Source organism: Oryctolagus cuniculus, chromosome 3, assembly GCF_964237555.1.
Source record: "Oryctolagus cuniculus chromosome 3, mOryCun1.1, whole genome shotgun sequence".
Taxonomy (NCBI): domain Eukaryota; kingdom Metazoa; phylum Chordata; class Mammalia; order Lagomorpha; family Leporidae; genus Oryctolagus; species Oryctolagus cuniculus.
The window spans coordinates 5411415-5438246 of NC_091434.1; the positions used below are offsets into that span (position 1 = coordinate 5411415).

The window sequence follows — 26832 nt, forward strand, 5'->3', positions numbered from 1 at the left end:
TATTTGAACTCTGGCAATTTTTAATCCCAGATCTGAAGGCACAGGAGCATCAGCCAAGTCCATCTTAAAGCCGTGAGCGCCTGTCCAGGGGTCCCAGGAGAGCCACACAGTCATGCTTGTCCACACGTCTGCTGATTCCACAGGAAAGAACGGCTCTGATCAGACTGGCGGGGGACTCCAGCTGCTGTCTCCCGGTGGCACAGCGACACCTGCAGGAGGAGGTTGGCACTGCTGGTCCTCTACAGAGGTTGGAGCTGAAGGGAACCCCTGCTGTGACTGCACTCCTCAACCCCACGCTGAGGACAGATGGGCACCTCTCCTGGAAAATCCACAAAGCCCTTGTGTGGCAGAAAATTCCTCTCCTGAATTCTAGCCTGTAGGACCTGCTCATGCTTGTTCTTGGGTACAGCTCGCTGGGAGTTCCGAGTGCACAGGTCCAGTGGCCCCCCATCTGCGTCTTTTGACACCAAGCTGGTGAGCCCAGTATGGCTCTGATCCTTCTGGCCTGTGAAAACCTATGGAACTGGAATTGTTTGGGAAGGGCTGGGATGAGTTGGAAGGCAGAAACCTTGCTTAACAACAATATTGACTTGCACAGACCCTATGTACACATCGATAGAAAAAAACCAGACAGTTTTGTAATCTGTCTTTCCACATCCCCACATTCTCCTGGGCCAGTGACCTGGCTAAGCAAGGACTGAATATGTCCAAGCCTAGGGTTTGCTGATAAGCTCTCTCTCTTTCCAGAAGAAAGTGAAAAAAATGTGTTGGGAAAACATATTTGGAAAAGGCTGGTGAACCCAAAGATTAGCCAACTTAAAAAATGCCGATTAATTTATAAATTACTACATCTGTAGTTAATATCCTGCCCTGAACGTAAACGTGGTCACATCTGCTCTCCATGGATGCTGAAAAACAGAGGCCTTTATAAAGCTAGCGTTGGAGGTTGGGAGGCAGAGTGAGGTGTCGCAGGGAGGCTGTAAAGACAGAAGGGAATTCACACTGGTACCCAAACCAGAGACGACACAAGAAGAGACTACAGAGCCTTCTCCTCTATGAATGACGACATAAACATCCCACATTAAACGTATTAAAGAGCAGGAAACCAGCGGGGCTGCCCTGAGATGCTGTTGACACAGCTCACCTTGTTCTATTTTTGATAGAAAACAAATAACATCAAGATATTTGACAAAGTTCAATACACATTTATGCTATAAACTCTTAATATTGGAAGAACAGGTACCACTTTAATGGGATTAAAAACACAGTCACATGTTCCACCAAACCTGAAGCCAGCATTGTGCTAAACGGAGAAACACTAAAATGCTTTGGAGAGTGCTGGCAAAGGGAGGGAGGAACGGAACACCGGCAGCTGGTCGGCGATCTGCTAGTTAGCCCTGCTGGAACACACGCAGCAGAGAGCACAGGAAAAGAGTAACCGCTGAAAACTGGAAGGAGAGGCAAAGTGATCACCATGTGCCAAAGCAATGGTTGCCTACGTGCAGTACCCAGAGTATCAGCTGAAAACCTATTAGCAACAGTCTACAACTTCAGCAGGAAGACAAGAGCAACACTGGATCTGTGTCAGCCAATCTTGCATTATAAAATATAATGACAAAAGATCCCATTTAAAACCAATACAAAGAATAATATTCACAAATAAATTTAAAAGAAATACAAATAAACATGTCAGAAAATTCTTAAACTCTATGAAGGCACATAAAAGGAGATGTCAGAAAGTGGAGATGGGTATCTTAGTTTTACAGGGCAAAACTCAAAAATGTCAATCTTTTCTACAAAAATCTAAAAATCGGATCAGATTAATTTGATTCAGCATGCCGATGGATTTTTTTTCCCCAGAACTTGAGAACTGGCCTTAAAGCTGTACTAAAATATGCACACGGGTATATCCAGGAAAGCTCTGGACAACAACAGGGGAGTGAGGATGAGGCTGCCGTAGGTACTTGCCCCACTTGGCACTGAAAGCGGCAGTAAGCGAATCAGTGTGCTACGGCAGCAGAATTAAACCGCATCACCGACGTCCAGGCTCACTAACTTAGTGACCGTCCATCCAGAGAACAGCCCTTGTGACCTCTTCATCCAAAGCCACAGCAACTGAGGTGGGTTCCGGCCGTGGTGAAGCACATGACAGGGTCTGGGCCCTCACGTCATCAACCCTCTCACTACCCGGTCGGCCTTGCTCCAGGAGTGGCACCAAACTGGGGTGCCCTTGTAGCTAAGGGGTCTGAGGAACACAGACCCCGGTCCCAGGGTGCTTCCTGGTGACCCCTGCTGGTTCCTATGCTGACAAACCCAAAGGAGAAGCAAGACAGTATTCTCATGGAGACAGCGATTGGCTAGGATTCTTCCTTCTCTTTAGCCACCAGATAATTTTTTATTAATAATGTTTTAAATATTCATTTATTTAGCTGAAAGGCAGAGTGACAGAGAGGGAGAGAGAAAAAGAGAGGAGAGAGAGAGAGATCCATTGTTTCATTCCCCAGATGGCTGCCACAGCCAGAATTGGGCCAGGCAAAAGCCAGAGGCCAGGAACTCCATCTGGGTCCCACACGGGGCAGCAGGGGACCAAGCACTTGGGTCGTCTCTGCTGCTTTGCCAGGCTCAATAGCAGAGTTGGATTGGATGTGGAACAGCTGGATTCGAACCGGTACTGTGACATGGGATGCCAGTGTTACCGGCGATGGCTGAACTCACAGAGCCACAACACTGGCCCTATAAATTTAATATTTTGGACTATTTTTTGGTTTATAGGAAAACTGAGCATACAGTTTCCATTTACTCCCTCTCCCTGCCTCCACCTCAAACGATTTACTCTATTATTAATGTCTTGCATGAGTGTGTTTGTTATAACTGATAAGCCAGTGTTGATACATCATTAGCCCTGGCTCATAGTTTGCATAGGACTCAGTGTGTGTGGCGTTTATCCCACGGGCTTTGGCAGAGGTATAATGCCTCGTGTCCACTGTGAGGATACTGTGCAGAGTTGTTTTGTTGCCCTACAAGTCATCTGAGCTTCCTGAGACTGTGTTACAGCCATTGTGCCTTGATGTAAAATGCGCTAAACAGTCACTTCCTGCATCCTCAACTCTCACAGTCCTTGACTAACACCACTCTTCTCCTGCCATCAGTTTCTCATCTAAAAATCTGATGGTGTTGTTTTTAAAAACCAGGCAATTACAAGAGTTTTGCAGGAAAAGTAAGGCCTTTATTACAGACTGGAACTGGTGAAAAACAAAATTACATGGTGTCTTTCTCCACTGGAACTTCTTTTCCTCCCATGAGCCTTCCTGTTGAAAGAGAGAAGGGGGAAGAGGGTTCGGTCTCCCTGGTGTGCCTTCACACTCCTGCTTGGATGCCCAAGACCCAGGATTCGTGGACATGGTTCACTTACAGACCCGAGAGGCTCTTTGCACACAGTACAAAGCAGGCAGCTGCTTGAACAAAGAGCAGAGGTGAGAGAGGACTACAGGAAGAAGAGATCACGGGGTCTGGGGAACGGAGACCCAGCCCCAGACAGGAAGCTCGAGTCTCAAGAAGGGAAGACCAGAAAGACTGAGGAAAACCTGCACTCCTGGGGCTGGAACTGTGGTGCAGAGGGTAAAGCCACTGCCTGCAGTGCCCGCATCCCATATGGGCACTGGGTCCAGTCCTGGCTGCTCCACTTTCCATCCAGCTCTCTGCCATGGCCTGGGAAAGCAGTGCAAGATGGCCCAAGTCCTTGGGCCCCTGCATCCACATGGGGAACCCAGAGGAAGCTCCTGGCTCCCTGCTTCGGATCAGCTCAGCTCTGGCCATTGCATCCATTTGGAGAGTGAATCAGCGGATTCTCTCTCTCTCTGCCTCTCTGTAACTCTGCTCTTCAAATAAACAAATAAATCTTAAAAAAAAGAAAGAAAGAATATCTGCACTTGGACTCCAGTGCTGGGACTCAACCTGTTTTAAGGAGGTACTGGTGATGTGATGGTGAGAAGGAAGGGACCAATAAAACCATTAAAGGAGTAGGCTGGCCACTGCTGTGGTCATGTGGAGATGAGACTAGGCATCCACCCATCCGTCCTTCTGTCCACCCATCCATTCACCCATTCACCCATCCATCCATCTGTCCTCACATCTATCCATCTACCCACCCATCCTTCCTTCCATCCATCCATCCATCCATCCACCCATTCATCTGTCTACCCATCCATACATTCATCTGTCTACCTATCCATCCATCCACCCATCCATCCATCCACTGAACTCTCTACCCGTCCATCAACCCATCTGTCCTCACATGCATCCATCCACCTACCCATCCACCCATTCATCTGTCTACCCATCCACCCATTCATCTGTCTACCCATCCATACATTCATCTGTCTACCCATCCACCCATTCATCTGTCTACCCATCCACCCATTCATCTGTTTACCCATCTACCCATCCATCTGTCTACCTATCCACCCATTCATCTGTCTACCCATCCACCCATTCATCTGTCTACCTATCCATCTACCTACTCACCCATCCGCCCATCAATCCATTGACCCATCCATCCATCATCTTTTCATTATCAGTTTATCCATTGAGTAAGCATATACGCATTCAGCATTTACTAGGGGTTGTAAAAATCACTAACACACGACCTCAACCTCAAAAACCAAAACCAAAACCATGGGCTAGTGGAGAAGGCGGCGGTAGTTGGAGCACAGCACAGTAAAACAGCTCCAGGGGTGCCTACAAGCAGGAGACCCCACGGAAAGGCATTTCTGGAGGAGACAGGCGGGCTGCACTCAGGATCGGGGGGGGGGGGGGGTTGCACTGCAGCAGCAGCGTCCCGGGAATGGAGGTGGGACCCACAGTGGGGGCAGTGAAACAGTCAGCTGTTGGAGACCCTTTCCTGTGAATCAGGGGACAGAGAAGGATCGGAACCTGGGACCCAGACAGGGTCCCACATTGCTAAGGAACTCTGACCCCAACCTCCAGGTGAGCAGGGCTCTTGGCCTGGTAAGAACCTGTGCTAAGGAGATGTTTGACACGTGCCCGCTGAGGGAAACAAGACAAAACCACAGGAAGAACCCAGTGCTGAACACACCAGGTAGGAAAGGATGAGGCCAGATGGGAGCAGACAGCGTGGAGAGAGGCCAGAGCTGTGGAACCCTTCAGAAGATGGACTGGAAGAACGCGGTGACCAATTGAAGAGGGAGGAGAGAGGCGGAGAAGAATCAGTTCCAGGCCAGGGTAGCTGGGACGTGAGCTCAATGCAGGATGAAGCCTTGGTCCCCAAGAGGGGATGGCCTTGAGCACGGTGTGGAATATCGGGATGGGGTGTCTCCGTGCCGTGGCTTACTCACGGAGGCCAGGGTGGAATAGAGGTCGGAGTAAACCTCACACAGGTGAGCAGCGAAGCCCTGGGGGGGGGGGGGGTGGCATGGCCGTGAGCGGAGGCAGAGTCCTGCTGGGAACCCTGGGGAGCATCCCTGTTGCAGGGGCGGCGGCAGGAAGAGCAGGGGTCCATCCGTGAAGCACAGGCCAAGGTCGGCTGGAGAGGAGACCTGGCGGAGGGAGCCAAGGTCTCAGACGTCAGAGGGTTTCAGGAAAGAAGCAGCCCAGGCAGCTGAGAGGTTCATGGCAAAGGGTGGACGTAGTGGGTCGGGGAGGCAATGGAGAGGCGGTCACCGCGCAGGCCAGGTCCTGGGGCAGCAAAGCAGACTGGTTTTTTTAGGGACAGGATAAGAAGGACACACAGAAATGAAAGAGATTCTAAGCATAAGCTGGGTGCAGGGAACCACTGTGCACTTGGCCCCTGTTATTCTGATTCTGTGTGGGAATTCACCTGCTCACTAATCCTTATTTGTAACCCCAGGCAGGGTGCCTTCTCACTCATCCTCAGACATGCACTGGGCAGGGAGGGCTTTCAGTCACTCTACCCAGGTGCTCCAAGTTGAGGCCAGACGGGGCAAGGCTGCGCTTCCTGAGGTCAGTTCTCGGGCTCTGAACAAGCATGTTTTTGGAGCTCTATGGAGTGCCAAGGTTTTTTTTCCCCCATTATTGTGCTTTCTGTTGATGATGTCACCATCTAAAATGAGCGCCCCTAGTTCGGGGCTGCCTGGTGTTCCGGAGAAAGTGGGCAGGCCAGCTTCGCTCAGATGTGAGTCACCTGCTGTCGCCCATGAGTTCAATGTCATGGGTCGACAATACACACAAAACAAAACCACACACCAACAAGATTTCCTATGGACCCACCGAGGGCAACACGACCAGAGGCTCAAGGGAGACTTGAATCTCCTGTAATGACTGGGTACCCACGAATTCAGTGTTGGCAGTGACTTTATACCAACTGCTGGTAACGAGACCCAGCTGTGTTTGGTGAAGTAGCTGGCAGGACTGTGCCAAACATGAGCATCAGAGAAAAGCATACATGATTCTAGTTCCCATAAGTTTCCACCTGTGGAGCCTTGGTTGGGTCTTTTCCAATTTTGGGGGAGGTGGATCTGGCTCCCTTCTGTGGGTGGGCATCAGGACAAGGGGTAGTCACTGCTGACATCCAAATGTTGAAATCACTTAGCAAGCCACTGGGGCAGCCCCTGCACCTGGTGGTGGAGAGCTCTGCCTCCAACACTTCCTATCCATTCAAACCTTTGCCTTTTAGTTGGCAGCTACACATCCGGCTCTCCCCCAACACGTGACAAATGCGTCTTGGACAAGTAACCCTGGATGCTATGCTGTCTTGTGCTATTTTCCAAATGGGAGACGTGTCCCAGGAAGCAAAAGAGAGGCTGCGGGAACACGCGGACATCAAGAGCTAAATCCCCGCTCCGCCCCCCTGCTGCCTCTGACAGCAGGGGTCTCTGAATGTCTCTGCTTCCTTACCTATAAAACAGAGACTGTAGGAATGCCCCACTCTGCCCCCACTGGCTGCCTCTGACAGCAGGGGTCTCTGAATGTCTCTGCTTCCTTACCTATAAAACAGAGACTGTAGGAATGCCCCACTCTGCCCCCACTGGCTGCCTCTGACAGCAGGGGTCTCTGAATGTCTCTGCTTCCTTACCTATAAAACAGAGACTGTAGGAATGCCCCACTCTGCCCCGACTGGCTGCCTCTGACAGCAGGGGTCTCTGAATGTCTCTGCTTCCTTACCTATAAAACAGAGACTGTAGGAATGCAACTTCATTTGAACTGTGGCAGGGTTCACAGAAGGCAGTGTGTGGGAAGGGTTCTCACCCTTGGGAGTGGAGGTGCTCGTGGGGCCAGGGACCAGGCACAAAGTGGGCATTAGGGGAGCACAGCTGAGCGAATGGCTGGGATCATGAGACGGATTCTTTTCACCCTGCACTGTGGATCAAAGGCCTGAGGATGAACTGCCCCTTGTGGCTCCAGGGCATAGCTTCAGAAAGCCACACAGGCCGGCGCCGCGGCTCACTAGGCTAATCCTCCGCCTGTGGTGCCGGCACACCAGGTTCTAGTCCCGGTCGGGGCGCCGGATTCTGTCCCGGTTGCCCCTCTTCCTGTCCAGCTCTCTGCTGTGGCCAGGGAGTGCAGTGGAGGATGGCCCAAGTGCTTGGGCCCTGCACCCCATGGGAGACCAGGAGAAGCACCTGGCTCCTGGCTTCGGATCAGCACGGTGCGCCAGCCGCAGCGCGCCAGCTGCAGCGGCCATTGGAGGGTGAACCAACAGAAAAGGAAGACTTTTCTCTCTGTCTCTCTCTCTCACTGTCCACTCTGCTTGTCAAAAAACAAACAAACAAACAAAAAAAGCCACACAGGGGCCGGCGCTGGCGCGTAGCCAGTAAAGCCACCACCTGTGTTGCTGGCATCCCACATGGGCACTGGTTCATGTCCCAGCGGCTTCATTTCCAATCCAGCTCCCTGCTAATGTGCCTGAGAAAGCAGCAGGTGATGGCCGAGTACTGGCCATTGCAGCCATCTGGGGAGTGAACCAGTGGATGGAAGAACTCACTTGCTCTCAGATTTTCAAATAAATAAATCTTTAAAACAAAACAAATGGAAAGCCAGCAGAGCTGCCCGGTGGCCTGAAGGGAGACCCCTTCCTCACACTGCTCGGCTGGGGACAGGGGTTCTCCAGAGAGACAGGGCTGCCAAGTCCCAAGAGTTTCCACTTCCAAACACCGAGATGGCGGAGGACTCGCCTTTCAACTGATCCCTGGGGCATGCTTTCTCTTTCCTATTTTAAAGTAACAAAGTAATTTTGTCAGAGCTGTGTCTTCAAAGGTTACATTGCACTCTCCATTCTTCCATATTCAGCCTTTCCTAGCAACCCGAAGGAGTTCCAGAGCACTCGTTACATTACAGATCAATGCATCAGCTCCTGGTTTATTCCGCCGACTAAGGCCAGGCTCTGGGGATCCCTTGACAAATGGGGTGGCCCTCATGGAACGCCCACAATTTGGAAACGGCCACCTTGCTTTTGATTGGACGTTCACCCACTCCTTCCTCCCAGTCTGATGGACTCCCCTCTCTACCCATTCTTAGCATTCTGAAGCTGAGCAAGGGCGACGTGGCCGAGAATTTCACATGCATGCACACGGCATCGATGACATGTTCACTTCGTATTAGACCAAGTAGTTCTCAGACACGACAAGGCAAGGCAGCCTCGAGTCCACGGCCTCGCAGGGACAAAAATGAGCAAACAGTAAAAGACCCCTGGGGAGGCTGAGCCCCGAGAGAAAGAGGCGGCCTCACCTCTGTAGGCATCAGAGACGGCTCACAACCAGCTCTGATGGGTCCACGCCCACTCGATGAGCCTCTTCCCGGGGCCCACTGTCCCTGGCTTCCTGGCCAATTTGCTGGTTCTAGGGACTCAGAGCACAGTGTAGACACTCGTCCCGCTGAAGGCCATTGCAAGACGGACATCACCAGGACATCAATCAAAACCAACATTGAGGCCAGTGCTGCATACTCCGGTCTTTGGTTTGCGGTGCCTTTAACCTGGCATGTTGGCAGGGATCCCTTTCTTTATAGAAATCAGATGCTGCATTTAAATTGCAGTACATATATGCACACATGCTCAATTGTAAACTACCATTAATCAACAAAATGCAGCCAGAGCATCGAGAGTTTTACTCTGTGGCCCTATGAGAACCTCTGTAAAGCAAAAGGAAATGATTTTGGTTTATAAGAGAGGAATACGATGAGTTCATTTCTTCCTAATGAGTAGCTTCCTTGATCTCAGTATGAAGCTGGTTTTTATTTTTAGAGTGCGCCACAGATTAGAAAGAAACCCTACCGTTTGCATTTTTCATCCAAGGCGGCCTCATTGGTGAATTTTTCTTCTATTTTAGTAAAATGTCATTTGACTCCTTTCAGATGCCAGTGGTTAAACATTAACTGTGCTATGCTTGCTTGACTGCTTTTTGGTAAAAGACCTCGAGGAGCCAAAGTAAAGGGGTCCATCACCCACCACGTAAAGTACTGAGAGAGTACTGGGTGTGGCTGGTTCTGGGCAGGGCACGGGGGAGCCATGGCAGAGGAAGCTGCTCGGGCCACCCTGGACAGTCGGATGGGCAGAGAGGGAACCAGCAATTGTACTGAGCACTCCCTGGAGATGCAGAAAGGGACATCGTCTGTGACTTAGTGGTTTGTGATGGCAAAGTTCACCTCCCAAAGGGAGTTACAGCTGAGCTGGGATGACAATGCTGTTGATTACAAAAGAGAAACTTGGGAGGAAGTTAGCTGAGCTTCAGGAGCTCATGGGATACCCCTGGCAACCAATTGCAGTAGTCAGTTGACACTGGGGCTGGATCTCAGGACAGAAGGTGGTAAGAGACACATATGGGGACATAAGTACACATCAGTGATAGTTAAAACCCAGCAAGGGGAAGAGATGACAGAGCAGTCTACAGAATATGGAGAGGATTGGGCTAGGGAGTTAAGTTATTTATCAGGAAGATGGAACTGGGTCATACTGCATAGATTTGTAGGATTAAAATCCAATTTGCAAAATGAATGGGAGGTTGGGGCAGCAGCCATAAGCCACACCTGTATCAAGACACTGAGTGGGGGGCGGGGCGGGGGGGGAGGCCGAGGCTGTGGTGAGTGGCACTGGGCCGAAGGAAGGGGCTGGTGGCTTTTCTTGTCATGTGTTGGCTGGTCTTAAGCAGAGAAAATTGGTCACATCCGTGACAACAGACCCGAGTGCTGTGGGGAAGACTGAGAGGGCATGAGCTTGGGAAGACGGTTGAGGATCAGGGTCTGGGAGGAGATGAGAGGAGGCGAAGGCGGGGCTTGCAGGCGAGCAGCAATGCACAGATGCGTGGTGGCGAGCAGGTTACAGCGTGCCTTCCAAGCAGGAGCCAGGCCCGGTCCTTACCTCAAGGCCATCACTCAAAGACAGGACTTATTCTCGCTCTGCGCTGGTAGTTCGGGAACCTTCCATTTCCAGGGGGAAAAGCCCTTCTCACGGTCTCTAAGACAGAAAGGGCACACAGAGGCTCTGCCGGTCATACCAACCTCCAACACACCCTGGGGTTGTGACTATGAATTAATAAGAAGGACCTTCTCCCTGGACCCACCCACCAACTCAATACCAAGGATGCCACAGCCCTGTGACTCTTAGCCAAGCTTCCCTCACTCTCCCGCACTGCGCTGCCGTGGGACCAGGGCTTGTGTCTGCCTCCTTGGCATTGCCATGCGTGGTCTGTCTCAGCCGCTGCTCCAAGCCCTCGAGGGCAGGGACTGCCCTATTTATCCTCCCGTCCTCCGTGAGATCTGCCTCGTGACTGTCACACACATTTCTTGAGTTAAATGAAATTGTCACGTTCAAGGCAATTTCTGAGACTGCGTCCATGGTGCTCCCAAGGCTCAAAATATTTTCAGAATTTGGCTTAGAAATACCTTATGAGTCATGGAAAAGGACTGGTCACTTTAACTTATGGCCATACAGTGTTTTTCTCTTAAATGGATTTGTCCAGTACCATAGCCAGCCCCCAGGATGGTCTCCCATCGTTCATAATCCAGTAGTCCCCTCCCACATCGGTCTGTGTGATCAACAAAACACACACGTGATGACATCACCCCTCCTTACGCAGGGGACATGGCTCCAGGGCCCCCTACAACAGAGTGCTCAAGTCTGACATAAAATGGCATGATACTGCATATAACCTATCTACACACATTTTCCCGTATACAAGGGGACCTCAGGAAGTTCAGGGAAAATGGAATTAAAAGATAAGCTGGTTTTGGTGCAAAAAATTTTTTTGAATGCATGCATAGTTTTTTGTTGTTGTTGATCTGACTTATCAGATTTGTTTCCAAATGACTGTAGGCTACTCCCAAAATCAAAGCAAGACTGACACCAGTACAGAGAATCAAAAAAAAAAAAAAAAAAAAAAAAAAAAAAAAAACAGGAACAAACAAACAAAAAAGAACAGAAGCATTTGCATTCCAGAAACATTCAAATAAAAACATTTTTCAGCAGTGATCACACTGTTACAATAACCCAAAGTGTCAAGCTGGAAGAGGTAGAAAGCCTAGCCACCTTTGCTGTGTTGTTTCAATCCAGCCTCATGTTCTAAGCACTAACACGTCACGTAAACTGAAACATTGTCTAGGGAAGACCAAATATTAATCTCATTGAAATGCATTGATGTCTGTGTTCTTCACTCCAACGAAACGCTTTGAACATGGGGCAGAGTCCACCATGCTTCCGGAAAGCAGCATGCAACACACACAGGCGCTAGAGCCCCAAAACCCTGTCCAAAGTCCTGTCTGCCGCTCTGCCCGGCAGAGTCCCACAGTGGCAGCGCCATCCCGAGGACTCAGAGCGCCTCGCTGAGCCTTGATTTGCTCCCTGAAGGAGTGAGGAAGGACACAGAGCTGCCTCGCGGGGTGGTTGTGAGAGTTGAAGGAGCAAATTGTGGTAAGCGACTGGTACATACAGGGTGAGCGTTTGTATATTTCCATTAACGCCGTGAGTCGGGACTCACTTCTCCAGCTGCACAGGCAGGTCAACGTGCACCTGTCACAGAGCTCTGGTAAATATAACAGGAGAAGGCAGATCTGTCTGAGGGGCGGGACTAAGTGGTAGCTTCATCCGATTCCTAAGGAGTTTGGTGGGGCACAGAAGAGATGCACTCCTTGGAGTTTGGGCCGCTCAGGAAACGCTCACGGCGGAGCAGGAGAAAAGCTAAAGCTCTGGGCTCCATTACGTTGACTTGCAAAGTGGGCTCCTGTATGACTATTCTTTTCACTGTCACTCGTGATGTGTCATATTCCAGGGACTTGGTTCCCAGGAGATGGGCTCAGCAGGGGTGGGGCTGCTCAGGAAAGCAGCTGGTGGTGTCCACAGCGGGGGTGGGCCACTTACCGAGCGACGGATCGTATAAGCGCTGGCTCCTGGGCTCATCACGGGTGAGGCCTGTAACACAGCAGCATCACAAATGAGATGCCTGTGCCTGCCTCTAGAACTCTCTGTAATTTTATTACTGATGCCACAAATGTGCTTTGTAAGCAAAGAAGCAACGGGAGATTACTAAGGAGTCTCACTGCCAACAGCACCCATAGGAAAAACCCTCAAGGGTGCAGACCTGGCCCCTAAGTCCTCGGACAACATGCCAATCCCATCTGGAAGGTGAGACCACACGACAAAGAACCAAAAGAGAGCCCTTGTCCTCCAGCCAAGACTCTCAAAGGCACGGTCAGCTCCAGGCACCCCCAGAGGACCGCAGAGGCCAGTTCCAACCAGTCAGGTGCGGTTCGGCCCTGATTCTCCCGGCTCTACCTTATGACACACCTGGGCCCTGTGACTGAGGCGGTACTCAGGGAGGAACCCGCACGTCCCAACTAGGGGACTCTCTTGAGGGGAAGCCCTACTGGCCCTGTGTATCCGAGAGAGATGCTGAAATCACCAAATGCACTCGTGTATTGAAACAAACTGTAAAAATATAAAGTGTGAAATGAACACTTGTGTTATTATGACCTAGTGATAAGAATCTAAAGTGGGGCCAGCGCTGTGGCATAGCGGGTTAAAGCCCTGGCCTGAAGCGCTGACATCCCATGTGAGCACTGGTTCGAGTCCTGGTTGCTCCACTTCCGATCCAGCTCTCTGCTGTGGCCTGGGAAGGCAGTAGAAGATGGCCCAAGTGCTTGGGCCCCTGCACCCACGTGGGAGACCTGGAAGAAGCTCCTGGCTCCTGGTTTCGGATCGGCACAGCTCTAGCTGTTGTGGCCATCTGGGGAGTGAACCAGCCAATGGAAGACCTCTCTCTGTCTCTACCCCTCTCTGTAACTCTGTCTCTCAAATAAATAAATCGTTTAAAAAAAAGAATCAAAAGTGAAACAAAATGCTTATTTATATAATTACCATATTTGAAGGTTTTATATATAGATATTTCTAGCTTTAAATGACTCACTAACAAAGAGCTTCAGTATGAAGTCCTTTCAGAAAAACAAACATGAGGAACCCATCTCAGCTTACCCAGTGGATACTCATTTCTCCATGCGTAGGCTCGCACCACGTCTCCAAAGATCATCTAAGGAAATGCAGCAATCGGTACACACCCGCGCATGGAAAAGAAAAGAAGCCACACTGTAAGACAGTGAATATTACCCAGAGGGCTCTGACACAGAATTCATTTCTAATGAAATAAAATGGCTTATTAACTCATGAGATACCAAAGATGGACATTTACAAAAGCACTCAGGCAAGAGCAACCTACACGGAGTTGAAATGGACTCCAAACCTTTCAGGACACTCCAAACGGACTCCCAGATGGCGCGGGTCGGAAGCGGGATTGTGCTCTATATACTGACAGACCGAGCTGAATTCTAGGATTCTCTCTCTGTGAGGTCTCCATGACATCTCCAGTCGAGAAAGGTTTTCATGGAGCCACTGAAATTCCACAGGACAGTCCCCAAAGCGAGGTGACTGCTTGTATCACCACCTTCCCTGAGGGCCCTGGTGCCCACGGTGCCCCCCGGCCAGTGGCCTAGGAGGGGTGTACGCCAAGACCATTCCGTGGAGAAACAGCAGTGGTTTCAACAAATGGCACTGGCACAACTGGAGATCCCCACTGCAGTCCCTTCCTCACACAAAACAGAAGTCAGAAGGGGTCACAGCCTAGCTGTGGGACATGCGAACTGCAACGGAAAAAGAGCAAACTGAAGTTCATCAAAGGGCACCACGGAGAAAGTGGAAACACAACACATGTAACCCAGCAATTAGAAAACACAAGTAAGACTGAGAATGACTTGGTAGGTATTTCTCCAGGAAGCTTTACAAATGACAATCATCAGGCATTTGTCACAGTCCTACAGCCCAGGACCCCAGTGTGGATGAAGGCTGAAGGAGGAAACAGACACTGCACTGAAACCCCACGCATCACTAAAGCCAATGCAGGGCATTCGTCCACACCCTCGGTCACAGCCCCAGCAGAAAGTCTTCCTGTGAAAGCCACCCTACAAAATTGGTGGAATAACTAACCCACCAGATGCAAAAAACCAACGGAGGGGGCCGGCACTGTGGCATAGCGGGTAAAGCCACCGCCTGCAGTGCCGGCATCCCATATGGGCTCCAATTCGAGTACCGGCTGCTCCACTTCTGATCCAGCTCTCTGCTGTGGCCTGGGAAAGCAGTAGAAGACGGCTCAGGTCCTTGGGCCCCTGCACCCGTGTGGGAGACCTGAAGGAAACTCCTGGCTCCTGGATTCAGATCAATCAGCTCTGGCCATCTGGACAGTGAACCAGCAGATGGAAGACCTCTCTCTCTTTCTCTCCCTCCCTCCCTCTCTCTCTTTCTCTCTCTGCTTCTGCCTCTCTATAACTCTGCCTTTCCCACAAATAAACAAATCCTTAAAAAAATAATGGAGAGGCACAGAAGTATGAACAAACAAGATAACATTATGCCTCCAAAGGACCATAGTAACTCTACTGTGAAACAATGGGAATGGACAAATAGCCTAACAAAGAATTCTAAATAATGATTTTAAGGAAGCTTAATTAAATTCATAAAAATACAGAGAGATAATTCAATTGCATTAGGAAGACAACTCATGATATGGATGAGAAAGTCAGGAAACATACAGAACACGAAAACGACAAGGCAGAAATCTTGGAGCTAAAGAATTCAATGAATAAAATTTAAAAATACAATTGAGGACCTCAACAGCAGAGCTGAGTGAGAAGACCTTCTGAGCTTGAAGACAGGTCTTTTGAAATAACCCCATTACCCCAAAAGAAATATGAAGAGCCCAGCAGGTAAGTCCCTGATCAGGATGCCCACATCTTCCATCCGAGCGCCTGGGTGCAATTCCTGCTCTGACTCTGACTCCGGCTTCCTGATAAGACAGGCCCTGGGAGGGAGGCAGTGGCTCGAGCAGCGGGATTTCTGCCACCGACATGTGAGCCACGTATTGCGTTACTGCCTCTCATCTTCAGCCCTGGCTCAGCCCCAGCCATTACATGCATTTGCAGAGTGTGAGAGCTCACCGTTTCTGTCTGTCTGTCTTTCTGCCTCTCAAATACATAAAAATATATAAATAAAAGAAATTTAAAAGAACAAAAACAGCCTTCAAGACTATGGGACACCATCAAGCTATATATTGTTCCATAAGGAGAAAATATGGGTAAATTATGCAAAGAAAGTCCATTCAAGGAAGTACTTGATGAAAAATGTCTGAATCTAGAGAAAGATATGGACATCTAGGTCCAGGAAGCCCAAAGGATCCCTAACAGATTCAACCCAGAAACTCTCCAAGCAACACCGTAGTCAAACTGTCAGAGAGGAGGGAGGGAGGGAGGGAGGGAGAGAGAGAGAGAGAGAGAGAGAGAGAATTCCAAAAACAGTGAGAGAGCAAGTCACCCATAAGTGACTCTGCATTCGGTTAACAGCAGACTTCTCAGATAAAACTTTGCTGGCCAGGAGAGAAAGAGATTAAATATCCAAAGTCCTGAATAAACAACATTGCCTGCCAAGGGTGCTAGACCCAGCAAATCTACCCTTCAGAAATGAGGGGAAGACTTTCCATGCCAGCCAGAAGCTGAAGGAATTCACCACCAGCAGACTGCCCCGACAGAGTGCTTAAGGGAGCCTCATTAGAAGCAAAAGTATGGGTCTGGCACTGTGGCGCAGAGGGTTAATGCCCTGACCTGAAACGCCAGCATCCCATATGGGCGCCAGTTCGAGTCCTGGCTGCTCTACTTCCCATCCAGCTCTGCTGTGGCCTGGGAAGGCAGTAGAAGATGGTCCAAGTCCTTGGCCCCTGCACCCAGGTGGGAGACCAGGAAGAAGCTCCTGGCTCCTGGCTTCGGATGGGCGCAGCTCCAGCCGTTGCAGCCAACTGGGGAGTGAACCAGCAGAGAGAAGACCTCTCTCTCTCTCTCTCTCTCTCTCTCTCTCTCTCTCTCTGCCTTTCCTATCTCTGTGTAACTCTGACTTTCAAGTACAATAAATAAATCTTAAAAAAAAAGCAAAAGTATACTAACTGCCATTATGAAAACATGCAAAAATGCAAACATCAACAGTAGAGCAGACACACAAAAGAGAAAGAGAAGGGATTTAAGACTATTCATATTTAATTTTTATTTTTTTCTCGATTTTATTCACTGTAGAGTTAGTCAGGGGCTTTTTCATCTGTATTAATTAGGACTATGGCCCAGTACTTTTTTCCCTTTTATTCATTAGGTTTTGATATCAGGCTTACACTGGTCTTTTAAAATGAGTTGGAAAATACTTATCCTGTATTTTCTGAAAGAACATATTAGTGGGCTGTTATTTATTTTTAAAAAGTTTGATGGAATGCATTAGTGAAATTACTTAGGCCTTTGCTTACCTGTAGAGGAGGATTATTTTAAATGGATTTAATTTCTTGAATACATATGAGGCTAATCAAAAATTATTTTATTTCCATGTCAGTTTTTTCAATTTGTGTTTTTGAAAAAATGCATTCACTTTAAATAAGTTGCCAAAAGTATTGACATAGTATAATATCCTTTAAAAATTGTAAATAGAGCTATGCTATGACCTGGCATTCCAATACTGATATACTACAGGAGAATAAATCAGTGTCAAAGAGGCATTGGCACTTCTTGTTTACCACAGCACTATTGCCAACAGCCAGGATATGGAGTCCACCAAAGTGTCCACCAGTAGATGAACAGACCAAGAAAATGTATGTGTATATATAGAGATGGAGATGGGGATGGGGATAGGGATGGGGATGCGGATGGAAATATAGTTAGAACAATAGAATGATACATAGGTAGATCATATAAAATACACACACACAAATAATGGTATGCTAGTCAGCCATAAAAGGTTGAAATCTTGTCATTCATGACAACAGATGAAGCTAGAGGACGTCATGTTAGGGAGAATAACCAGGCATTAAAGGACGAATACACATGACCTCATCCACGTGTAGAATCTAAACAAGCTGACTGCGCAGAAGTTAGTGTAGAATTACAGCCACCACAAGGCAGGGATGGGGTGGCCAGGAGGAGTGGAGAGAGGGCCGTCAGTGGGTGCAGAGCGACAGTTAGATAAGTGACCATCTAGCTCTTTCTAGAACTATCTAGCTCTGGTGAAGGGTGACTATGCTTAATAATGTATTCTACATTTCCAAATAGCTAGAAGACAAGGTTTTTAATGTTCTCATCACAAATATTTAAAGAAATGGATGTGCCAATTACTCTAATTTGATCTTTACATAATGTCTACATGTATCAAAGCATCACTCTGTATACCATGTATACATGTATTTATGGCCTTCAGAAATTTAAATCACTAATTAGAAAAGTCATTATAGGGTATGGGGATTGTGCCTCAATAAAAACGTCACTTTAGAAATGAGGATTATTTGGGGTGAGCATTTGGTGCAGCAGTTAAAACGCCACCTGGAATTCAGGGTGCCTGGTTCAAGTCCCAGCTCTGTTCCCGATTCCAGCTTCCTGCTAACGTGTGCCCTGGGAGGCAGCAGACGATGGCTCAAATACTTGGACCCTGGCTACCCCCATGGGAAATGCAGACTGACGGCCAGGCCCAGCCCTGACTGCTGTGGGTGTTTAGGCAGGGCACCAGTAGATGCTGGTCTCTGTCTGCCTCTGCTTCACTTCCTGTGTCTCTGCCTTTCAAATAAACATTAATTAATGAAAAACAGTATATAATATGTGTAAAATATCACATTGAATAGAACAGATATGTATAATTTAAAACAAATAAATAAATTACACGCATAAAAGACGAGAACAAAAAGCACAGGACCCTGTGACCCAAGACAATGAAAGGGAGGCAAAAATATTTCTCTAACCAGTGCTGGGGAGGCTCCCTCGACCCCCTAAGCTCAGCGGATGTGAGTCTAGAGTAGCTTGTGGCTTCCCTTTCTGCTGCCTGCAGTAAGAGGCGGGAGAAGAGAGAAGAGGGGGGAGGAGGAGGAGGAGGGAGGGGGGGAGGAACATCAAGAGTGGACTTGGCCCTACAATTAGAAAGTCGCAATAGATGTGTGGATTGTGCAATCAGAGCGAACTTCTGGAATCGAAGATGGAAGAGGGGTTAAATGAGGTGGCTGATGGTTAAATTAACTCGATTGTGTTACAGGTCATAGAGGGAACTAGAATCCATTTCTCCCAACATTGGCTGCTAAGTTCTGTTCTCTCTCACCTGCTCTGCTCCGGACCCACTCTTACCGGGCAGCCGTCTGTTCATGGGATTCGGGCACCCTCTAATCACTACCTCTCTTTTTTTTTTCTTTTCTTTTTTTTTTTTTTTTTATTTTGACAGGTAGAGTTATAGACAGTGAGAGAGACAAAGAGAAAGGTCTTCCTTCCATTGGTTCACTCCTCAAATGGCTGCTATGGCCGGCGCTGCGCCGATCCGAAGCCAGGAGCCAGGTGCTTCCTCCTGATCTCCCGTGCAGGTGCAGGGGCCCAAGGACTTGGGCCATCCTCCACTACACCACCCCCCCCCCCCCAGGCTACAGCAGAGAGCTGGACTAGAAGAGCAGCAACCGGGACTAGAACCCGGCGCCCATATGGGATGCCGGCGCCACAGGCAGAGGATTAGCCAAGTGAGCCACGGCGCCGGCCATCTAATCACTGCCTTTCAGAAGTGCCCCTTTTCATTAGGGTGAAGTCAAGAATCCCTGGCTGACCCGCAGGCCTGCCTTGAGCTGCCACTCCTTCCAGCTGCTCCTCGGGCCTCTCAGCACTGGACTGTGCTTATTCCTAATCCACCAGCTCCTCTCAGATGTGCTCAACAATTTCCAGTGTGCTTGTCGCTCCTTTCCACCCTGCCCGCCACACCCTGCGTCCCTCCCCCACCCTTGGTTTGAAGGTCAGTTCCCCAGGAATGGACACTCTCCCTGCTCTTCCTACCCCTGCCCCCAACACATGCACGGGACGTCTATTCCTCTCTGCACATGGTCCCCTGCACAGGCCTCAGGAGAGACAGTAGCTCCCGTTGAGTGGCTGCCTTCCCTGGGACCTGCTTGTCCTGTTCCCCACTGCCTCTCCCCCAGCACAAACCGCAAAGCCAACGCTAACAGCACCCTTGTGAGGTGATACACTGGGTCCCCGTGAGCTCTGTGGCAGCGGGGCCTCCCGTGTGTGAGGGCTCCCCCGACATTTCAGTGGAGTTGATAAAGAAGAGGCCCTGGGCACTTGCCCCGGCATCACCAAAAGATCCTTGGACTACGGCTCTGTAGCAAGCTCAGAAATCCCTTGGAACTGACCCTCAAAAGCTGGCCGTGTGCGTGTGAGATCCGCCCATGAAGTTACACTCATGAGAAACTTGGGAAACTGTGAATAGCCTGTACACACAATACCTCACCATGGGAGTTCCCTGGTAGTTGGTTTCATTACTTCCTAATTCTAACATAGTTAGGGTGTGCGTATATTAATACGATGGGGACATTAACTCGTAGATGCAATTACTGAAGTTGAAACTTCATACTCTTTTAATGTCATTTTCACTAGAGAATGAGATCCTGAAAGACTAATAAAAATGTGAGAATAGAGAAAGATGTGGAACAGGTTAGCTTGTATAATAATAGAAACATTTTGTAAATGCCTGTTAAGAACAATACCCATGAACAAGCAATGTACAAGTGAACAGGTCGTGTAAAATTACGCTGCCCCTAGTTTAAAGTCAACAGACTTCCTCTGTGTATCACATACTCGATCATTTCTTCTCCTTTTTTCTTTATTCACTCAAAAATATTTATCACCAAGAATACACCTTGTATCAAACATCTTCCTAGACTGACAGAAGCACACTCTCCAGACTCTTCAATATCATTCCCTACCATTCAATACAATAAATCTGCAATATAATTTCAAGGTGGAAATTTATACATTACTCATTTCACTGGAAATCGCCTTCAATGCCATCGGGAAGTGAAGAAGGGTGCAGCCATCACTGGGAACCCACAGATACCAGGTTCTGGATGGGCATGTCACGCCCATCAACTTAATTACAAGATTCCTCAGCAACCTATAAGGTGATCTGTATCACCATCCTTTAACAGACCACGAAGCTGAGGATCTTGAAGGTTAATATGTTGACCTGGACTGCAGAACTGGTACCCAGCTTCGAGCACTGGTCCAACCAAAATGTTCCTCTTCCTTCCACTAAACCACAGTACTAAGGAGCCACACGCTTGGATCTAAAACTATCTGATAACTGTTATTTGAGGTCGCGTCCCGAATCTTGGAGTGGGATAGCAAGACAGAGAAAGAGAAAGAGGGAGGGAGGGAGGGTGAGGGATAGAAGAAGTGGAGGAAATGGAAAAATGAGATGGTAGGTGTCCAGGTTGTGCTTAGCTAAGCCCGGGGTGATGATCCAACGACCGTTTCAAACCACCCTGCTGTTTGAAGAATCACCCCGACCCTAAGAGGTGCTAAGCGAAGACAGTGTGACCCCGGTCATACCTCTTCACTGCTGTCAGAGTCGGACATGGAGGACCAGTGGCAGCGAGCCCACACACCCTGCACCTGCTCTGCAGACATCTGCACTGTGCTCCTGCACGTGAGTGTTGGCTGGGAAAGACAAAACAATGAGTCACACCTTGGGAAGGTCATGGGAGGAGCGAACTCTACGTAATAAATCAAGCAGTACTGCAGGACCTGACAAAATGACACAGAAGGGAAAAATTTACGGAGGCATTTCAATTTTCCAAAATGAAAATCTCTCAGGACTAAAAGCAGAAAGAAATGAAATCCTTGAATATCTCAGGAAAGCAAATGTTCCCCTCATGGGCACTGAGTGGGTGCCTCGGGTCCACCCACTCCCTCCCCATCTTTGTCCGCATTTCCTTAGAAATAGACACTTGTGACTCTTCGTTTGGGATCCTTTGTAAGCCACAGTGAAATGTTTCAAGAAGCAAATAGCTAAACAATCAATCTTCTTCAAAGCAACAAACCTTGAAGCCGAATGCAAACACGTTGGAAAGCAAATTTTGGATTGGCACCTGCATTGTCCCATTCAGATAGGACTCCTGCCCATGAGTGTTGACCAAGCATTGTGCCTTGTTCTGGTTACAGGGACACAGACATGGTCACGCCATGTTCCCAGTCTCACGGACCCTGGACCAGTGAGGAAGACATTATACACAATTATCAACAGCAAAATAAAGCCACATGAGCCAGCAACACAGGCGGGGATTGATGGTCATTTGTAGTAGCTTTGAGATGTGCCTGGGATGTTTCTTTGGTGTTGGCCTTTTTGTATTCACTTGAATACACTGACAATTCCTCCCCCATTTAAAAGAGCAGCAAACGCAGGTGTCAGGGGTTAATATACCAGGCTCACTCAGGACCACAGACTCTGCAGCTCAAGAGCCCAAGTCCTCAGCCACCGGACCACACTGCTGTCACCAGGGCAGAGTTTGGATACAGCGGTGTGGTCGGATGCCACCCAGGAAGCAGCCAAGCTCTCCGTGTGACTCCAAGTCAGCTCCAGGACACTGAGGAACCAGGGCTCCTCCCTACATTACTTTCTGGGGTCCACTCTTGCCTCGCACACTCACCACATAGTAGCCCCTTTGGAAGGCGCACGTGGAAGGATCTCCTCCAGAATCTGCCCTGCACGTAGTCTCTCGCAGGCTGAACTCCAAATTCATGATCACAGTGTCCTCGTCCAAGGCATTGACCTTCAAAACACCAAGGGTCAGTTTGCGATAGATGGGCTTGTGAAGTTCCTCCTCCTAGAAACGAGCCCCTCTGGCCAGTGGTAAAGCAGTCATTCAGCACCAAAGCTACCGATTGCCTTTGCAGTCACCTCGTTTTGTGCCATAGTCCTCAAGACCAGAGATTTACCAGAATTTGATGTCCTAATAGTGTAGCGATTTATGTTGACAATCGACCTTCATTACTCATGGATCTCACACTTATACAGTGTCTGTACACTAAAGCTTATCTTTAACCCCAAATCAATACTGAGAATCCCTTTTCAGCCACTCATGGACATGTGTAGAAATGAGTCTTATAACATGCACATTCCCAACCCCGCTGCACAGGACAGGCCACCCTTCTGCATCAGCCCCTCCCACAGTAAACATGTGTGCCTCCTGCGCTCTGCTTACTGCTCCAGTTTTTGCAAGTTCTTGTTTTTGGGGCAGTAATTTATCCCTGTTTAAAATAGTCCCCAAGCCTAGAGCTGAAGAGCTGTGTAGCGTTCCTAAAAGCCAGAAGCTGTGCTATGTGCCTTAGGGAGAAAATGTTAGACAAGCTCTGTTTAGGTGTGAATTTACAGGGCCTTTGGCGGTGAGTTCAATGTTAATGAGCCAACAGTGTGTAATAAATAAGCTATATTCAAACAAGAACTCAAAAAACAAGGCTATGTATTGATGGGTCGGTGAAAAAGGTGTCACTGAAGACGTGCAGAAACCTAATCCTGTGTTCCCCCTGGAAGCTAGGATTCTGCATTTATGAACCCAGTATTTACGGTGACTTTAAATAGCATTATTCCTGCAGATAACCAGAAGCAACTGCATGCATGTTTAAGTGTCATTTTTCCTAAAGGAATGCTCTATAATTTCTCAATTTCTGAAGTAGGTCATCCAGCAAGGGGTGTCTCTTCTGCACAGAATACTATCCAGCCCTGGCTTCCTGCTTGAGCAGCTGGGATCTGTGAGTGAATGAGCGTGATTTTCTATGCCTTTCTACCAAGGGTGCGACACTGGGGGAAGCTTCCAGACTTTCTGAGAAGTGCCGGAAGTTCTGCGGATGCAGAAGTCTTTGATTCCCTGAGTGCTCGCTGTGTGTGAGCACCAGAGGCAGACAGGAAAGAAACCACACAGCTTAGGTTCCAGAGGGGATGCCACCCAGGAAATACATCAGGGGAAACTAAACCAGATCATTCCGGATCGTTAAGGCACCATGGAGAACAGAGCAACAAGAGTGCAGTATAGGGGTGGGGGCAGCTGCTTTGGAGAAAGTGCCAGAAAACGTCTCCAGAAGAAGAGAAATCTGAACACAGACTTGGAGGCTGGGAAGGAGCCCACCGTGTAGGATAAAGCAGAGCCAACACACTGGGGCAGAGAAAGGTCTGATGGTGCGGCCATGGAGACACGCAGGAGAGAACCCACGGTGCTGGAGAGATGGGGAGACACAGACACCTGTTTTTCCAGCCCTTGGGAAGGCTTTCCTATTTCATTCTCATTGCAAGGGAATCATCAGAGTTACTGCTGAGTCACTGTGGTTGCTGTGAACAGATTGGGCCAGGGGCAAGATGGTGGCCGGAAGACCAAGTAGGAGCCCACCGAGGTCCACCCAGTGCCTAAAAACTGCTGCCTCCCAGGGTCTGCATTCACAGGAAGCTGGAGCCAGGACTAGAATCCAGGCACCACTCAGGCCTTCTGGTATGGGATGGAGGCATCTCAATTGCTGGGCCAGGTGTCCATCCCCATGTCAGCATTGACCTTCAAGCATTTGATGACAGCAGACTGGCAACTCAAAAGCTTAAGCTGAAAAGATTCAGCTGTGGGTTTTTTCAGGCACAGATAATTTTATTGAACTAAAACAGATGACTTTGCAACTTTTTTGCATCTTCAACCACTCTTTCTAGAAAATGGAGAAACCCCGGTCACGTCTGCTCTTTCACAAACTCATAGCCGGTGAACTTCTGCTCCAGGCTGTGTGACAAACGTAGGACAGCCTAAAAGCACCGCAATAAGAAATCCAGAACCCAGAACCCAGAGTATGGCTGAAATAAGTTGAGATCTTCCTACGTCTGAAACTGTTGTCACTCAAGTGAGTCTTAGCTCAGCCATGACAGCCTCCATGGGGACTTTGGTCCCCTCTGGCCCCTGCTCCAGCCCTGCACCTTCCACTGTCAGCATGCTTTGTTTTCTCTGAAGAAATGAACTGGATTAATGAATTTAATTGTGTCCCTCGCACCTCCCTTCCCTCTCTCCCCCAGGAGACCCTGAGCTCAGCCTCATCTGTCCCAGCGCAGGGCTGTGCCCACCTTCCCTTTCTCGCGTGGGTCCACTGAGGAACAATCCAAGTGAGGCTAAGGTCAAGCCTGGAGCAAGGAAGCCATGGGCGCTGCTCACGTTTCCCCACCCTCTCTCATCCTTCTGCAAGCTTGGAGCCCGAGAGGGAAGGCAGTTGCTAGAGTATTTGATCCAGGTCTATTGGTAAAACCCAGTGGTTCTCAAGCCTGACTGCATGTTCGAATGATGAGGAGAGCTTTGAAGATGAGCCCCAGGGGCCAGCGCTGTGGTGTAGCGGGTAAAGCCACCACCTGCAGTGCCAGCATCCCATATGGGTGCCGGTTCAAGTCCTGGCTGCTCCACTTCCAATCCAGCTCCACACCACAGCCACAAGTGGGTTTCTTTAGACACCAACAGAAACTGGTGCCTGCTAGCCAATCCATGTGGGACTCTGTTCTGTCCCAGCAGTCTTCTGGAAGGGGCTCACCTCTAGCGTAGCAGCTGCTCACACGTGTCTTGCGAGGTTCTCACACCCCAGCACCCAGGGCTGTGCCCACAGCAGTCTGGGTCTGGGGTGGGCACTTAACTAAAGCCTGGCCTTTTGTCCGTTACTATAATGAAATACCGGAGGCAGGCTACCTGATGAAGACAAGAGGGCCGCTTACCTCTCAGTGCAGCCTCAAAGTCAGCACGACACGGCGGGGGCTCTTGGAAGGCTCCCGGCTGTGTGCCTTCATGGCAGGTGCCTTTTTAGTGGTGGAATCTTGGGCACCACAGAACATCACAAGGCAAAAGACAGGACTGTGCCTTTCTGTGTCTGTCCCTCCTCTGATAACGTCACCAGGATCCAATCATGGGGCCACCACCCTAACGAACTTAGCTAAAGCCAGCCACTTCCCGAAGACCCCTCTCTACCCCCCCCCCCCCGGGGTCTCAGTAAGTTCCCACCCTCTTCATTCCATTAACACAGGACTTTGGAAATTTAACTCTTGCATGAATTCGGGGAAACACACCACGTGTAAGCTGTAGCCGACCCAGTTAGGGAAGACAGCTGGGCCAATTTGATTAAATCCCTTTGGGACTTGGAAAAGTGAAACGGAGGCAGTTTCCCAAGGAGAAGGTCAAGGTGGAGATTCTGTACTTGGAGATTAGAGCTGGGAAACCGTGCGCCCTGTGCACTGCGGAGCAGCAGGGGGGATGAGCTAAGCGCAAGCTAAGGGGGCAGCCAGGAGGGGTGGCGAAGGGAGCAGAGAAGTCCGCCTGAGCAGCGGGGACGCTCCCCACCAAATCCTCACGCCTGTTCCACGCAGCCCAGCTGCACCGAGTTCTCAGGCCCAGGACCTGTAACGTCACAGACGACGCCCAGCTGCCACCTTCAGCTGAATCCGCTGGAGGGTATTTCTGTCCCTGCCCCCACATGAGCCCCATTAGGTCGATAATAACCAGTGGAATCACCCGGGGAAGGGGGGGTGTGGAGACTTGTCCCCAGGGGTCTAACGTCACAGACTTAGCCATCAGAAGCCCCCACCCCCACCCCAGGCCCTCCTTGCTTAGTCCCCAAGGCTAGCAGGAAATGGAATGTCACATCGACAGAGGAGAGTGGATTTCTTTAGCTCAGAAGTCAGAATTTATTTCCTATAGTCTTCGGAGCAGAATTTCCAGTGAGAAATTCTTGATAAAATGCGTGAGGGGCTGGGGTCAGGGGCCGGGGGCAGGGAGAGGGGGGTGAGGATGTAGGGGCAGGAAACAGCAGAAGGATCAGGCTTCAGAGGTGGCATTGAAAGCGTCACAGCCAAAGATGTCACAAATGCTTCCTCTGTCCCGGAAGAGGTGCACTCGCTATTGTTTTTAAACTGGAGACGCTTTTGAAAAGCACGGCCAATAAGCTGACAGAAGCCAAGAGAGAAGGCAGAGTCGAGGCGGGAGGGGAATCTCCCTGAATCACTTACTCTTCTCAGCGAGCTTCCGAACGCCCGGAGCAGGTACGGACTCAGCGACTGCGAGTTCACCTTGGCCACGGAGGCCCTGAGGGCTTCCCGGAGGGAGGCAGGCTCGTAGTCGTACACGGGGAAGCCTGGGCACACAAGCACACGGCGGCAGTCAGGCCGCACGGGCCGGGGGCCTGTGCCCCGCCCGCAGCAGGCGCCCTGGCACAGAGCTCCTTACCTGCGCAGGACCAGAGGTCCGCTCCAAGAGCAAATGCAAGCAGCACCCTCATCACCACCCTCTCCGTGCCGGACAGCATCTCTCCGATCTGGGGGCCGGGGGACTTGTCTCCGTGGGGACTCGGGGGTGACAGCTCTTCCGGGAGCCACCAGCCCGGTGCAACGTGGCCCTGCTGCTTGCTCTCTGATCGCAGAACCTGTGGCCTACACAGAAGCGATTGATCCTGGGGCCAATGTTTACTGCTGACTTTGGTGGAAAGGTTCCAGCGTGAGGCCACTGT

General features: G+C 49.7%; 1 protein-coding gene across 3 annotated transcripts; it reads right to left on the reverse strand.

Moving 5' to 3' along the window:
• SPP2 (secreted phosphoprotein 2) lies at positions 1-26832 on the reverse strand. Of its 3 annotated transcripts, none has more exons than XM_051834144.2 (8): positions 26553-26828; positions 26336-26460; positions 21978-22100; positions 20881-20988; positions 13436-13490; positions 12326-12376; positions 10331-10426; positions 1-209 (listed from the first exon to the last, which is right to left on the reverse strand). In XM_051834144.2, exons 1-7 carry the CDS (start codon positions 26629-26631, stop codon positions 10341-10343), a joined length of 627 nt encoding a protein of 208 aa, XP_051690104.2. In that variant the 5' UTR covers positions 26632-26828; the 3' UTR covers positions 1-209; positions 10331-10340. The 3 variants fall into 3 exon arrangements, with proteins under 3 accessions (XP_051690104.2, XP_051690105.2, XP_051690103.2); XM_051834143.2 differs by lacking the exon at positions 1-209 and adding an exon at positions 3205-3308 and having other exon boundaries at positions 26553-26825; XM_051834145.2 differs by lacking the exon at positions 10331-10426 and having other exon boundaries at positions 26553-26832.